This window comes from Marmota marmota, unplaced genomic scaffold (genome assembly GCF_001458135.2).
Source record: "Marmota marmota marmota unplaced genomic scaffold, marMar, whole genome shotgun sequence".
Taxonomy (NCBI): domain Eukaryota; kingdom Metazoa; phylum Chordata; class Mammalia; order Rodentia; family Sciuridae; genus Marmota; species Marmota marmota.
The window spans coordinates 17,366,179-17,379,983 of record NW_025999941.1 but is presented as its reverse complement, the minus strand read 5'-3'; the positions used below and the strand labels follow the sequence as shown (position 1 = coordinate 17,379,983).

General features: G+C 44.4%; 1 protein-coding gene across 1 annotated transcript in view; it reads left to right on the top strand.

The window, feature by feature from the left end:
- The window catches only part of Adamts9 (ADAM metallopeptidase with thrombospondin type 1 motif 9), a 147,897-nt gene that overhangs the window by 74,247 nt on the left and 59,845 nt on the right, over positions 1-13,805 (top strand). The window contains exons 22-23 of the mRNA XM_048801020.1: positions 2,434-2,595; positions 4,969-5,145. Of these exons, the coding sequence (XP_048656977.1) occupies positions 2,434-2,595; positions 4,969-5,145 (339 nt within the window). The remainder of the gene's footprint in view (positions 1-2,433; positions 2,596-4,968; positions 5,146-13,805) is intronic.

The following is a 13,805-nucleotide window of genomic DNA, read 5'->3' as shown; positions in this document are numbered from 1 at the left end:
CCCCCCGCTTGCTTCTCTCCCATGAGGTCGAGTTTGGGGAGGGAAAGTTCTAGAAATGCCTCTGCACCTGTCTGCTCTTCTTTAGGTACTGGTATGTGATTTCACGGGCTCTGGGTGAAGGCAATGTAGTTAGAGCCACTCAGTATTGTCCCCGAAAAGATGCTCTTGGAGGACTCACTCTTCAAAGGGGCGAGGAATGCATGGAGGAGCGGGTGTCACTGCTGGGCAGTATTGTGAAAGACAGAATGAGTCAGGCAGCTCAGACCTGGAGGGAAAGAGCAGAGAGACTTTTCTAAAAGGGAGTTCTTTTTTTTTTTTTTTTTAATTTGTTCCTTTAGATGTGCATGACAGTAGAGTGCATTTTGACCTAACACACAGACATGGAGTCTAACTTCCCATTCTTGTGGTTGGACATGATGTGGAGTTTCATGGGTCATGTGTTCTCATATATGAACACAGGAAAGTTCTGTCCATGCACTCCACTGTCTTTCCTATTCCCATCCCCCTCTTTATTCCCCTTTGTCTAATGCAGTGAACTTCTTCTATTCCCCACCATTATTGTGTATTAGCATCTGCTCATCAGAGAGAACATTTGTCCTTTGGTTTTTTGGGACTGGTTTATTTCACTTAGCATGATGGCCTCTAGTTCCATCCATTTACTGGTAAACACCAAAATTCCATTCTTCTTTAAGGCTCAGTAATATTCCATTGTGTATATAGACCACATTTTCTTTATCCATTCATCTGTTGAAGAGCACCTAGATTGGTCCCATAGCTCAGCTATTGTGAATTGGCTGCTATGAACATGAAAAGGGAGTTCTTAAACAAAGTGGCTTTTCTTTCTGCCATTTTCCAGATGAATACAGTCTATAGTGGCATAGTTGCTGTTTCACTGGTATTAGATTAAAGAGGAAATACTCCTGTTAGATAATCTAAGTGCTGCTTGGGGTAGGGCAGCATCTCATTCCCTAAAGGTTAGCAGTGCGGGTGGACCGCAGATGTCTCCATTTGACCAAAAACTTGCACTTTCAAATTTGAGGGGGCTGAGGAGGTCCCCTCACCTGTGAGCCTCAGTGTCCTCAATTGTAAAATGAGGGTACCATTAAGTCCTGCTCTCTTTGGTAGTATGACTTAAATGAGATGATCTGGGGGCAGTGGTGCACACCTGGAATCCCAACAGCTCAGGCAGGAGGATCCCAAGTTCAAGGCCAGCCTCAGCAAAAGTGAGGCCCTAAGAAACTCAGTGAGACCCTGTCTCTAAATAAAATACAAAACAGGGCTGGGGATGGGGCTCAGTGGCTGAGTGCTCTGGGGTTCAATCTCCGGTACCCGCCCCCCCCCAAAAAAAAAAAAAGATTGCAAATGCCATGTGCAACTTGATAATTTGTAAAAATGACATAGCTCCCAGGGCCAGATGGTTATTTTGGAGGCAAATCCATTTTATAACTGAAGGGGCAGAGTAAAGGATGCAGGCAAACACTCTGGGTTAAAAGGATAAGGAAATCATGGGAACACAAAACATTCCAGGTACCGCTACGCGGGAGAGCTGAGAAGCTTGTGTGGGAAATGGGGGGGATGCCAACCCCAGCCATCAGCGAATTAGTCTGAAGTGCCCCAAGACAGGCTCCTCAAGACGAATTCAACTAGGTTCATTGGGGAAGTAAAAAAATTAAATGAGCAAAACATATCTATCTTGTTCCCATGAAGCCATTGAAGTCAAGGGGGCGGAGGGAACGTCAGCCTGCTAGGGAGTCCTGTCTCAATGACACAGCAGGCTGCCTCCTGCAGTAACTGAGTGAGGTCCTGGGGAAGCATCATTTCAACAAGTGGCAATTCAGTAAGCCAGTAATTTGACCTCTGTGTTGAAAGGGACGTCCAATGTTGGTTCCAAATAAGCTCTCCAAATTTTGAAAAGAATCTCCAAAGGGGCTGGAGAGATAGCTCAGTTGGTGGAGCGCTTGCCTGGCATGCACAAGGCCCTGGGTTCACTCCCCAGCAGCGCCCAAAAAAGAAGAATCTCCAAATAAACTATGATGTCCATTGACCCTCCCCCTCACCCACTCCACCCCACCCTGCAGAGAAATTAAGGGGGACAATAAATGGGACTAATTTAGAAGTCTCATGAGCGTGGGAGGCTGAGGCAGGAGGATCACAAGTTCAAAGCCAGCCTCAACAATTTAGCGAGGCCCTAAGCAACTCAGTGAGACCCTGTCTCTAAATAAAATATAAAAAAGGGCTGGGGATGTGGCTCAGTGGTTAAGTGACCCTGAGTTCAATCCCAGTTACAAAAAAAAAAAGAGGTCCCCAGCTGCCTTGTCCTGGTTGCGGATGCTCAGGAACAGTTTCTGTCACATTGTCTGAGTTGCAGCCAGTTGCTGCTTTGTCTCTCCAGCAGAGGTGATGCTGAGGGTTAACTTGTCATCGGTGTGTTAGTGTTCCAGTACCTGTGCCGGAGGGGCCCAGCGGCGTGTCGTGGTGTGTCAGGATGAAAATGGATACACTGCAAACGACTGTGTGGAGAGAATCAAACCCGACGAGCAGAGGGCCTGCGAATCCGGTCCTTGTCCCCAGTGGGCTTACGGCAACTGGGGAGAGGTGAGGACAAACCACCCGTCCCTGTCCCTCTGAAGGAATCATGTCACTGTTTGTATTATAAGGAACAAGAACCAGATTGAATAGAAACTTCTGAATTTGGGATTCATTAGAAACCTGGCTTCGTGCTGTTCTTATTTAAACAATTTGCTTATAACCAATAAGAGACAGCTTGAATACTTACAGAAGGCAGATTAGGAGAAAATGTTGATAAATATTGGTTTAAGTTGTTTATTAACTAATCTTTGATGGTTTTTTAAAAATTGATGCTTTTAGCCGGGCACGGTGGTGCCCGCCTGTAATCCCAGCAGCTCGGGAGGCTGAGGCAGGAGGATCATGTGTTCAAAGCCAGCCTCAGCAATGGCGAGGCCCTAAGCAACTCAGTAAGACCCTGACTCTAAATAAAATAAAAAACAGAGTTGGGGAAGTGGCTCAGTGGTTGAGTGCCCCTGAGTTCAATCCCTGGTATCCCCCCAAAAATAATAATTGACATCATTAATGTTAAAAATCTTCATGATCCTTCGTGGTACTATTATGAAAGGGAGCTTGAGTCCCTGTTGTACTTAATGGTGGAGTTGAGATGCTTCTGGTTTTGCGTTTAACCAAGAATACAGCTCTCTCCTGCTAAATCCACAGGAAGAGCATGTACTTAAAGCTCATCGAGCCGTTCTGTCTGGACTGTAAAATTTATGAAATGAAAAATGTCAGTTAGCACCTGGGAGACCCCGGTGCCAAGAGGAGGAATGAGAAACCAGCTTGCGGGCCCCTTGATGCGTGCTCTGGCTGAGGGCAGTGGCGCCCACCTCCCCTGGTTCCATTCGCGCCACCTGGTAGTGGCAGGCAGAGCAGGGGCTTTGGCTGACTGTCATCGACAGTTATGTCATCCTGGAGAGCTTCCTCGAAGGGAAGGGAGGGGGAGGGAGGCTCGGAGCCTGGTGGATTGTGGGTTTCCCAAAACTCCTTGCGAAATCCCTGCCCTCTGGGACCCGCGATTAAGCTTCTGTAATTGGACCCACACCAGCCAAGTGCAGGCATTTGTGGGACGTGCGCTGTCAGCACAGAGTGATCCTTCCAGATTCTAGGGAGATCTGGCCCTCACACAGCAGGGGAACTGACTGTCCGGGTCCCTGGATGTGAGCACAGCAGTACTGTCCAAGAAATGCGACTTGTTCCTGCCTCAGAAGTTTGAGTCCCGCCAGGAGTCTGAGCCACATCTCCCACCACACTGCTTATTCATCCCAGGGGCAAGTCATCCTTGTCCTAAGATTCAGAGAGAGAGAGAGAGAGAGAGAGAGAGAGAGAGAGAGAGAGAGAAAAATACATTAGCATCATAAAGGTCTAAAGAGATTAGAGTCAGAAAAACATCAGAGGTTGGTGACACCTTAGAAGTTGCCAGAAAATAGCTGAGCACGGTGCTGCACGCCTGTAATCCCAGCAACCCGGGAGGCTGAGGCAGGAGGATGGTGAGTTCAAAGCCAGCCTCAGCAATTTAGTGAGACTCTGTCTCAAAATAAAAAATAAAAAGGGCTGGGGGTGTAGCTCAGTGGTTAAGGGACCCTGAGTTCAATCCCAGGTACCTAAAAATAAAAAGAAGTTGCCAGAAGCTGGAGTCTGACTAAGGAAGTAGCTCAGAGGTGGAGCACTTGCCTAGCATGTGTGGGGCCCTGGGTTCCAGGCACTATTTTTAAAAAATAAAATAACATGCTTGCCAGAAAATAAAACTGGCTAGGTCATTATTTCCTTTATTTAATATTGAATAGTTTGGGGTTTTTTGTTTTTGTTATTTTTTGTTTTTTCCTGGGTACCAGGGATTGAACTCAGGGGCACTCAACCACTGAGCCCCATCCCCAGCCCTATTTTGTATTTTATTTAGAGACAGGGTCTCACTGAGTTGCTTAGGGCCTCGCTTTTGCTGAGCCTGGCTTTGAACTTGTGATCCTCCTGCCTCAACCTCCTGAGCCACTGGGATTACAGATGTGCACCACTGCACCCAGCTTTGTTTATGTTTTTAGATTTTGAATTTTACCCCAGCTATTTGTGCATAAATTAACTTTGATCGAGTTAATTGACTCCTTAACCTCAGTGGCCCCAAATATTAAGCGGGACAAATGTCATACTCTGCACCTGAGGAGATAATGGATACAAAACCCTCTTAGGTATGGGGAATCCCTCAGTGAGCAACCCCTACCACCCAGGGAGGAGGACTTGGGTCCACTGTAAGATAGTATCGCTGCAGTGACGCCTGGCTCTAGCTGTCAGAGTTACCTTGTCCAATGCTGTCATCGAGTTTGGCTAAGACAGGTTCCTTATGGGAAAGAAAATCTGTCGCTGGCCATTCAGACAAAATCACCGCAATGTCTGCTGTCCTCTCTGCAGTGCACAAAGCCATGTGGTGGAGGGAGCCGGACGCGGCTGGTGGCCTGTCAGCGGTCCAACGGCGAACGCTTCCCAGATCTGAGCTGTGAAATCCTTGACAAGCCTCCAGATCGTGAGCAGTGTAACACACACGCCTGTCCCCAAGACGCCGCCTGGAGTACTGGCGCTTGGAGCTCGGTACGGCCCTAACTATTCCTGTTTGTTCCCCAAACTCTCCAATCCCAGGGTGTTCTGGTGCGGTCCCTGCGACATCAGTGTCCCCTGGCGAGGGTGTCCTAGAGGCCGTCCTGGGGAATAGTGTGTCATTCTCTCCTAGTCACTGACAGTAGCATTAACATTTTTGCGACATGGCCAGAGGTGACATCACAAGAATCCGTGTACCTCATACAGGACCTGGTGCCAAGAAGTAGCTTCCTTTGCTAGAAGAACCATGTCCCTAGATAGTGACAGCTCGTTAGCAGACACTCTCTCCTTTCTAAGCTACCGTAGCGTTGACGCTGGGGGACCATTTCTGCTTATTGAGGCCTCTGCATTTTTTTTTCTTCAATGACTAATAGTTTGCTTCCCTGTCATTCGGGGTACAACTCAACCACAGTCGTCACAAAGCCTGGGCCCACCAAATAGACTGAAGTCATTATGAAAAGATGAATGACCCCCAGTGGAATCAGTGACCTGGGGCCTTTCAAGGTGTCTGGAATGTTCTTCTGCCCAGACAGAAAGCCTGTTGGAGACTATTTTTTTTTTTTGGGGTCTGGTCTCTGCTCACTGCTCAGCCAGCAGGTGACATGGTGAGGCAGGTTTGCCACCGTGGACACAATGCAAACTTCTAGGGCAGCTCTTGGCAAACAGAAGGCTCAACTGTGTCCAACATCACCTTGGCTTGGCTAGCTTGTGCCCTGAGCTATGGAGCCATTGACTGGTTCATAGAGCTAGGGCAAACGTTCTGGTCAATACGTTAATTGCACTGAAGTCGAACTTAGTATTGTATCAGGTCCTATCCAGAAGGCCTTTTTTGTTCACTATGATTCTGAGGAAAAGAATAACCCTGAAACCAGCTGAAAAGCACATTCATTGAATTGACATGGTTGATACCTGTGGATGCTTCTAGAAACCAAGGTTTTCAATGTCTGAGGTTGTGTCTGCAGAAATAGCTCTGTGACCACTGTACTTTTGTTAGGTAGAAATCTAGAAGAATTGAGAAGGGTTATCTCGACTGGTACTGTATCGCTGAGCTGTATTCCAGAGTTTAAGAAATGTCACCCTGAGTCACATGGACAGTTCCCTGGGAGCACGTCTGTGTCCAGTAATGGCACCCTCCCCAGGTGCATGCTCTGAAGAGCACGAGAGATGACCTCAGGGTGTTGGCAACATCCCCACATGTCCAGCTTCCCTTTTCACGGACTTCATGATATTTTCCATGAAATGTTCCCTCTCGAACTTACTCCGTTTTCATCTCTACCAGTAGTAACACCAACACCAGAGTCACATTTCAAAAAGCCTCCTAGCCCTCCAAAAAGAAATATGTCACAAGGCATGGTGGCCCATTGCCTATAATCCTATGGCTCTGGAGGCTGGGGCAGGAGGATCATGAGCTTGAGGCCAGCCTCAGCAACTTAGCAAGGCCCTGAGCAACTTAGAAAGACCTTATTTCAAAATAAAATAAAATAACAAAAAGGGCTGGGGATGTGGCTCCGTGGTAGAGCTCCCCTGAATTCAATCCCTGGTGCCAAAAAAAAAAAAGTATGCCACTAAATTTCACCAAAAAACATAAGCCTCCTTGTTGCATATTCCTGTAACTGGGTGAAAAAAAAAGAAAAACAGAAATTTGTATTTCCCATGCTCTAATTCCTTAGATTGTCCTGTATTTTTCTATGAAGTATTCCTTGGGAAAATGACATCTTGCCAGGGTTCTATGCATGTGTATGTCCATGTACACACCTACGTACGTAAACACACCTGTGTACATCCACACTTATGTACATATATATTAATTTCCACAGAATTCTCTTACTTGAATGTATTCTTAGTATGGCTTTTTTTTTTTCCTTCTCTGCACAGGATCACCACCCACCCCCATAGATATTTTAAGAGCTTACATGCTTAAATTGTAAAATATGAACTGCTGATTATCTTAACTGAAGACATGACGTTTATTTAATATAGTTCTTCTTGGGCCTGTGTACGATTTTCTGAAATGCCAAGGAGGAAGAAAGAGGGAGAGAGAGTCAGACCCCAGTGCTGTGGCACTTGCAGAACAAGTCGGTGGAGTTGTAAACTGTGTGCGGGCTGTGTGATGTCTAACACTCCCTTTGTACAGTGATCATTATCTGAATGTCTCTTTCAACACCTCTAACGTCTTAAGGGCAAGGCCACTTCTGCAAGGCTTTTAAGTTGTGATTTTTTTTTAAATTAAATCAAAAGTATTTTCTGGAAAAAGATACATTTGTAATATATTACTCTTCCTAACTAGATGTGTGAGAGGATAGTCTTTCAGATTCTTTTTTTTTTTATTTTTTTAAAAAATTTTCCTCTTCTGTCTATTTCCATGGTGGTGGATGCTTTGGTATACAACATCTTAGTGGTTCTGAATTAAGCATACCTCAATGAATGTGTTCATAGCCATAAAGTCACTCCTACGGTGCTTGATCATTGTCACCAACAGTGGAATTCACAATAAAAAGTACATTTGAGGCACTAATATATTGCTTTTAACAGAAGGCAACTTAGATTTATTAGAGTTTGGGGGTAGGAAAGGTTCCTGCAGGTTTTTTTCTCTTCCCAAGGACTTCCACACATAGACGCTCTCATGCCAAGAACCAGCTACACTGAGTGAGGTGGCTTCCCCCAAGGTCAAAGGAAGCCTTCTCCAAGGTCGCAGTGGAGATAGCCTACTCCAGCACTTGCTACTAAAGAGCAATATCTAGGCGAGAAAGCCCAAATCACTGTTATCTTGGCTTCCAGAGTCTCCAAAATGAAGCTTCTGTGAACTTGAAAGTTCAAGGGTCCACTTTAGACAGATGGTTGGCTCTGACTCACATCATTGCAGATTTAAGAATCATGATTTAGCCTTTTCTGTCCTTTTGAAAATATGTCCTTGGAAGATGGGCATGGTGATGCCAGCCTATAATCCCAGTGACCCTTGAGGCTGAGGCAGGAGGGTTGCAAGTTCAAAGCCAGCCTCAGCAACTTAGCGAGGCCCTAGGCAACCTAGTGAGACCCTGTCTCTAAATAAAAAATAAAAAGGGCTGAGGAAGCATTTCTGGGTTCAATTCCCAGAACCAAAATATTGTGTGTGTGTGTGTGTGTGTGTGTGTGTGTGTACGCGCGTGTGTGTCTCCTTGGACTCTCCCTTGGCTATGTTCGTTTTTGAAATAAGGTTCTCCAACCACTGTGCCTTTGAGTGTACTCCTGAAGCCAAGAGGTAGACGTGGTGTCATGAATGCACATACCCCATGATTAGAACGGCAGATTGTAAAGAGAGCTTGATGCTCTCCAGCCAAAGTAGAAATCAGCTAAGACTCAAGAGCCATCTAGAGCAAGCTCACCCATCCAGATAACTCACGCAGCAAGTTCTGCTGGGTGGTGCTATGGCTCCAGATGGTTCTATGGCATTTCTCTGCTTGGCCCTGTGTATCTTCCTGCCAATCAACTTGGAGATGGTGGTTCTCCTTAGGAGACATGGCTTGTTGGGGTTTTTCGTGACCAACCTAAAAGTGTGTGTTCTCTGAGCCTTGCTTCAGGTGCTTTAGAATACTGCTTGTCAACCCTCATAATGAGAATTTATGAGCTCGTGAAGGATCGTGCTTTTGTTTCTGCCTGGCCAACTGATGAATTGTGTCTACCTCATTTTCATGTTCAAGTTTGCAGCTTCCCATAGGTAGGAAGAGAAAAATGTTTTGCATCAGTGTTTTATCACCTCATGACACCTGTCTCTAGAAGAAAATAAAGATTGTAAATAGCACGACCGTATTTCCTGGACAGTTTTAAGCAGCCACACCTAGTATTTTCTGAATATTTTGAGCAGTACAGATTTCTATGTTTATATAATAAAGCATATTTATTTTCCATGTTATTTAATTTTATATACCATGTTTAAAAAAATCAGTGTTTATGAGCAGACTGTAAAGGCAAGTAGGCTGTGTGAATTAGAAATGAATGTATATGTTTCTTCCGGTTTTAAAAAGATACATTTTAATTTTGTAAATTCCTTCCAACCTGTACCACTGCACCCTTTCCCCTCCAATCCGTGTAGCCAAGAGTCAAGCTTTATGTAATTGGATAGTTTCAAGTGTGTATTTTTAAAGAGATACTTTCAAAAATATTTCTGAATTGGAAATGATACTTAGTTACATAAACAAAAAATATATGAGGCTTAACAATTTGTTGGGTATTTTTTCTTTTCCAATACTGTTGTCCTGATTCATTGAGTTTCCACTATGAAATATGAATGCTCCATTTGTTGAATTTGTAGATAATGATGAAACATAGCCAGAAGATCAAAAAAAAAAAAAAAAGTAGTTAGGAGAAATTGTTCTGAACACATAAGAGAAGCTAGGTACAGGAAAAAACAAAACAATGTGCATAAATTTGATCACACCTTATTCTTTGTTCATATAACTGCCAAAGGCTTTATAAAATTTGTCAATTTTGTTTCTTGTTTACCTACAATATACTTCAGAAAGCATTTCTTATTTAAAAAAAATACTATCCCAATAAACTGGGAAGTCTCAAGAGAGCCTACCTTTTGCAAAAACATATATTTATGTGTAAACCATAAAAATGACCCCAAGGCCTATGGGTAACTCGTTCCCCTCCTGAGCCTCCATATTGCCCTATAGTTGACTCTGATCCTTGGAGATGAAAGGACTAAAATAAAGGAGTTCTTAAGAGCATTAGAATATTTTTCATAAGGTACCAAAAAGCATTCTAAAAGCAAACGATGATAATAGCTAAATTCTACTGAGCATTTGCTGTGTCTTGCCCAGTGTACACATCACATCAACCATCTTGCTATCCCCTGGGGAGGGGCTGTAAGGAAGTCTCTAGATTATGTGATGATCTGTGTTAGTGAGAAGACCTCATGTCAATACCTTGACTGTATTAATCTATTAATCCTATTTCAGTGGGAGAAAAAAGGCCAGATTTCAGAATGAACTTTTTTTTTTTTTTGGGAAAAGGGATTGAACCCAGGTTCCTTAACCACTGAACCACATCCCCAGTCATTTGTATGTTTAATTTAGAGACAGGGTCTTCCTGAGTTGCTTAGGGTGTCACTGAGTTGCTGAGGCTGGCTTTGAACTCTCGATCCTCCCACCTCAGCCTTCTGAGCTGCTAGGATTATAGGTGTACACCACCATGCTTGAGGCTTCTGTTGATATTCAGTAAAATTTAAACATCACCTAACTTTAACAATATTAAATAATTTTGACATTGTCCATTTGACTCCAATAGAAAATTCCAATTTAGTACAGCAGTGGATAAATTCCCCAAATGAGCAGTTATGAAAACTTTTGTTCAAGTTTAGGGAATAAGAAAACATCCCTCTCGTACATGTTAAAGATATAATTTGAGTCAGATTAAAGGAAATGATATCAAGCCTGTCACCATGAAAGGATGTCACACTAAGCATGTGTTTTTTGTAAATATATTTCTACAAAAATGAAGACATGTTTTAAACATCTTGCTTGCTAGCACTTTTTCAAAACTAATTTTTAGTTGTAGATGGACACAATACCATTATTTTATTTATTTATTTTTATGTGGTGCTGATGATCGAACCCAGTGCCTCACATGTGAGAGGCAAATGCTCTACCACTGAGCCTCAGCCCCAGCACTTTGAATAATACAAAAAGAGTCCATTATTTGGCTCTATCAGTGTGGAGTATAAATGATAAGATTTTTTTTTTTTTTTAAATCAGAAGGCTGAGGCAGGAGGATCATGAGTTCAAAGCCAGCCTCACCAACTTAGGGAGGCCCTAAGCAACTCAGTGAGACCCTGTCTCTAAATAAAACACAAATAGGGCTGGGGATGTGGCTCAGTGGTCAGGCATTCCTGAGTTTAATCCCCAGTTCCCTCCTCCCCATACACCCCAAAAGAAAAATGCCAAAACAATATGACCTATAGAACTACAGCATTTCTCTGTATTTAGTGTAGTTTAAGACTTTATAAAGCCCTCCCCTCCAGTGTGTTTAGAACACTCCAAACACGTGCCTGCATGGATTTCACTGGAGACAAAACTTAGCAGTCTTGAAACCGTCTTTCTTGTCCCTACGGTGATTGTGTGCCTACTGGACTCTGTTCTTGCTTTTGGACAGCTGCTTCCTGGTAGCTGGACTGATTTCTGTTTTCATGAGTCTTAAAAGTCCAAAGTTGGGGCAGGGAGAAAGGGTAGTAGGTGCTTGGACCCCAAGGAGTGTGTCTTCTCCCCAATTCCTGTCCTGGAGCTGTCCTTCTGGAATTGAAAGGAATGGCCACTTTGGAATGTGGAGGGGGAGGTTCAGCCTCATGAGCAGGGAGGGAACCCTGGAGGTTACAGCAAAGCATCCGGAAGATTTATTCTGTGGGGGATGGGATGCAGGAATAAAACTCTCCCATCATTCCTTTAAAAATAAAGATATTCATTTTTCAACAAATGCTTTTAAAGTGCCTACTGTGGGCCAAGCACTTTTTTTGGGTGCTAAGGATATAGCACCCAAACAAGTCAGAGCTTCTAATGGAAAAAAAGGAATATTTAGTATTAATTGAAGAAAACTAAACTCGTGTGATTCAAGCACTTACACTTTTTTTCCCCTCACAGCCCCACCACCACCATAAAAATAAAAATTGCTATTAAGAATATACAGCCTCATGATCGCTGGTGATGCTTGTTCAAAAATATAAATTAGCCTCCAGTAGCTCAGGAGGCTGAGGCAGGAGGATCACAAATTTGAGGCCAGCCTCAGCAACTTAGTGAGGCCCTGAGCAACTGAGCAAGACCCTTATCTCAAAATAAAATATAAAAAGGGCTGGGGATGTGGCTTAGTAGTTAAGCACCCCTGAGTTCAATCCTCAGTACCAAAAAGAAAAGGAATCACAATGTGAGTTCAGGGGTCCGAGAGCCAGGGCTAGGGGTGAACTTGACTTTGCCTCCTCCTTGCTGGGGTCCTCAGGTTCCATGCAGCTGTGGAAGCTGTGGCCTGAGGGTACATTTTCCCTTTGTTATTTGATGGGTTCTAATAAAAAGATCTGGAATGTGTGGGTTTCTCCACCACCCTCTTTGCATCTTGGTGCTTTCTCTCAAGTGTGCTCATTTTCAAGGGTGTTTTTTTAAAGACCCCAACTTCCCTTTCCAGAACTTTCTGAAATATAAAATGGGCAGCCAAGATAAGGAGGTTCATTGGGTAGTAAGGAAGATAACACAAAATCCAACCCCAGAAACCTGTCATTCTTACCAAGATCTGCATCCGCTGTCTCATAAGAAAGAGATCACACCTTGGCCCACGCAGTCCAATAAACTCCCGTGAGATGGGCCTGTTCTGTGGCTTTGCTTCTCAACATGGAAGCCACTACCCTCAGGTTGCTAATGCCAAGCCCTTCAAATGTGCCCGAGTGAGAAGGAAACACTACACCTCTACAATTTTATTTAATGTCATTACTCTTCATTTTAAGCAGCCCCCTCAAGCTGATGGCTACCATATTGGACAGGGTGACCTCAGGCAGAGGTATATCTCAGCAGTTAACCATGCACTAGCCACTAAAACAAAGCTGACAAAAATAAATGGGGGGGAAATCCCCTGCGTCAGCATTTAAGAGGTCGCTGTGTAGGATGCCCTCTCATCCAGCCATCAGCGACTGGACCTTGTGTTTGGGCCTTCGTTTTGTAAGACATGGGTGGGTGTTCCCTGACAGCTGGCCAGGAGGGAAATCAGAGATCAGCTGAAAGACAGGCTGTAGGGACCAGCTGTCCCCAGAGGAGGAGATGCAAGGCTTCATTGTCAAAGCAGCTGTTAAAACAAACTCTCTCTCGTGTATCTCACAGTTCAAGTTCACAGTGGCAGTAAGTTCACTTAAGGAGAAAGCAGGTTTATGTGTGCAGTGGGTCAAAAGGGCACGGCAGCATGGGTGCTTTCAGCAGAAGGCAGAAGGGAAGAGTATCAGGTGGCCACCATACCTCTGCAGTTCCCAGAGACGGTTCTCTCCTCGCAGGAGGAGTTTTAGGAAGGCAGCACTTCCTGGTTGCTAAACCCAGCAGGTGACATGGAGCAAATTAGCTTTGTAGGGTTCTGTTTTAAGGACCCATCAGAAGATTCAGAGTTGAGGCAGTGTCTCCTCCAGCACGGAGCTTCTCATCTATTTTTGCTTTTTTCTTTTTTGGCTGGGGGACAGTAGCAAGGATTGAACCAGGGGTGCTTAACCCCTGAGCCCCATCCCCAGCCATGTTTTGTAGTTTATTTAGAGACAGGGTCTCCCTGAGTTGCTTAGGGCCTCTCTAAGTGGCTGAAGCTGGCTTTGAACTCTCAATCCTCCTGCCTCAGCCTCCAGAGTCACTGGGATTACAGGCATGAGCCACCAAGCCCAGAGAGCTTGTCATCTGTTAACTTTGCGATCCTCATCCTCTTCGGTGTTCAGAAAACCCTTATGGGTTCATTCAGTCACCTCATGTTGAGGACCCCAGAAATCTAAATTTATGGAACAGCATTAGCCACAAATGAGTGATGTCATCAATTCTTTTTTCTAGTGGCCAGATAGAGCTGTTTGTTTGTTTGTTTGTTTGACTGCCCCCCTGCCCATTCCTGAACTAAACTATAATCCTGCAGTCAGGCGGTCTGAAGCTCTTTCTGGTCTATGAAGCTCCTTC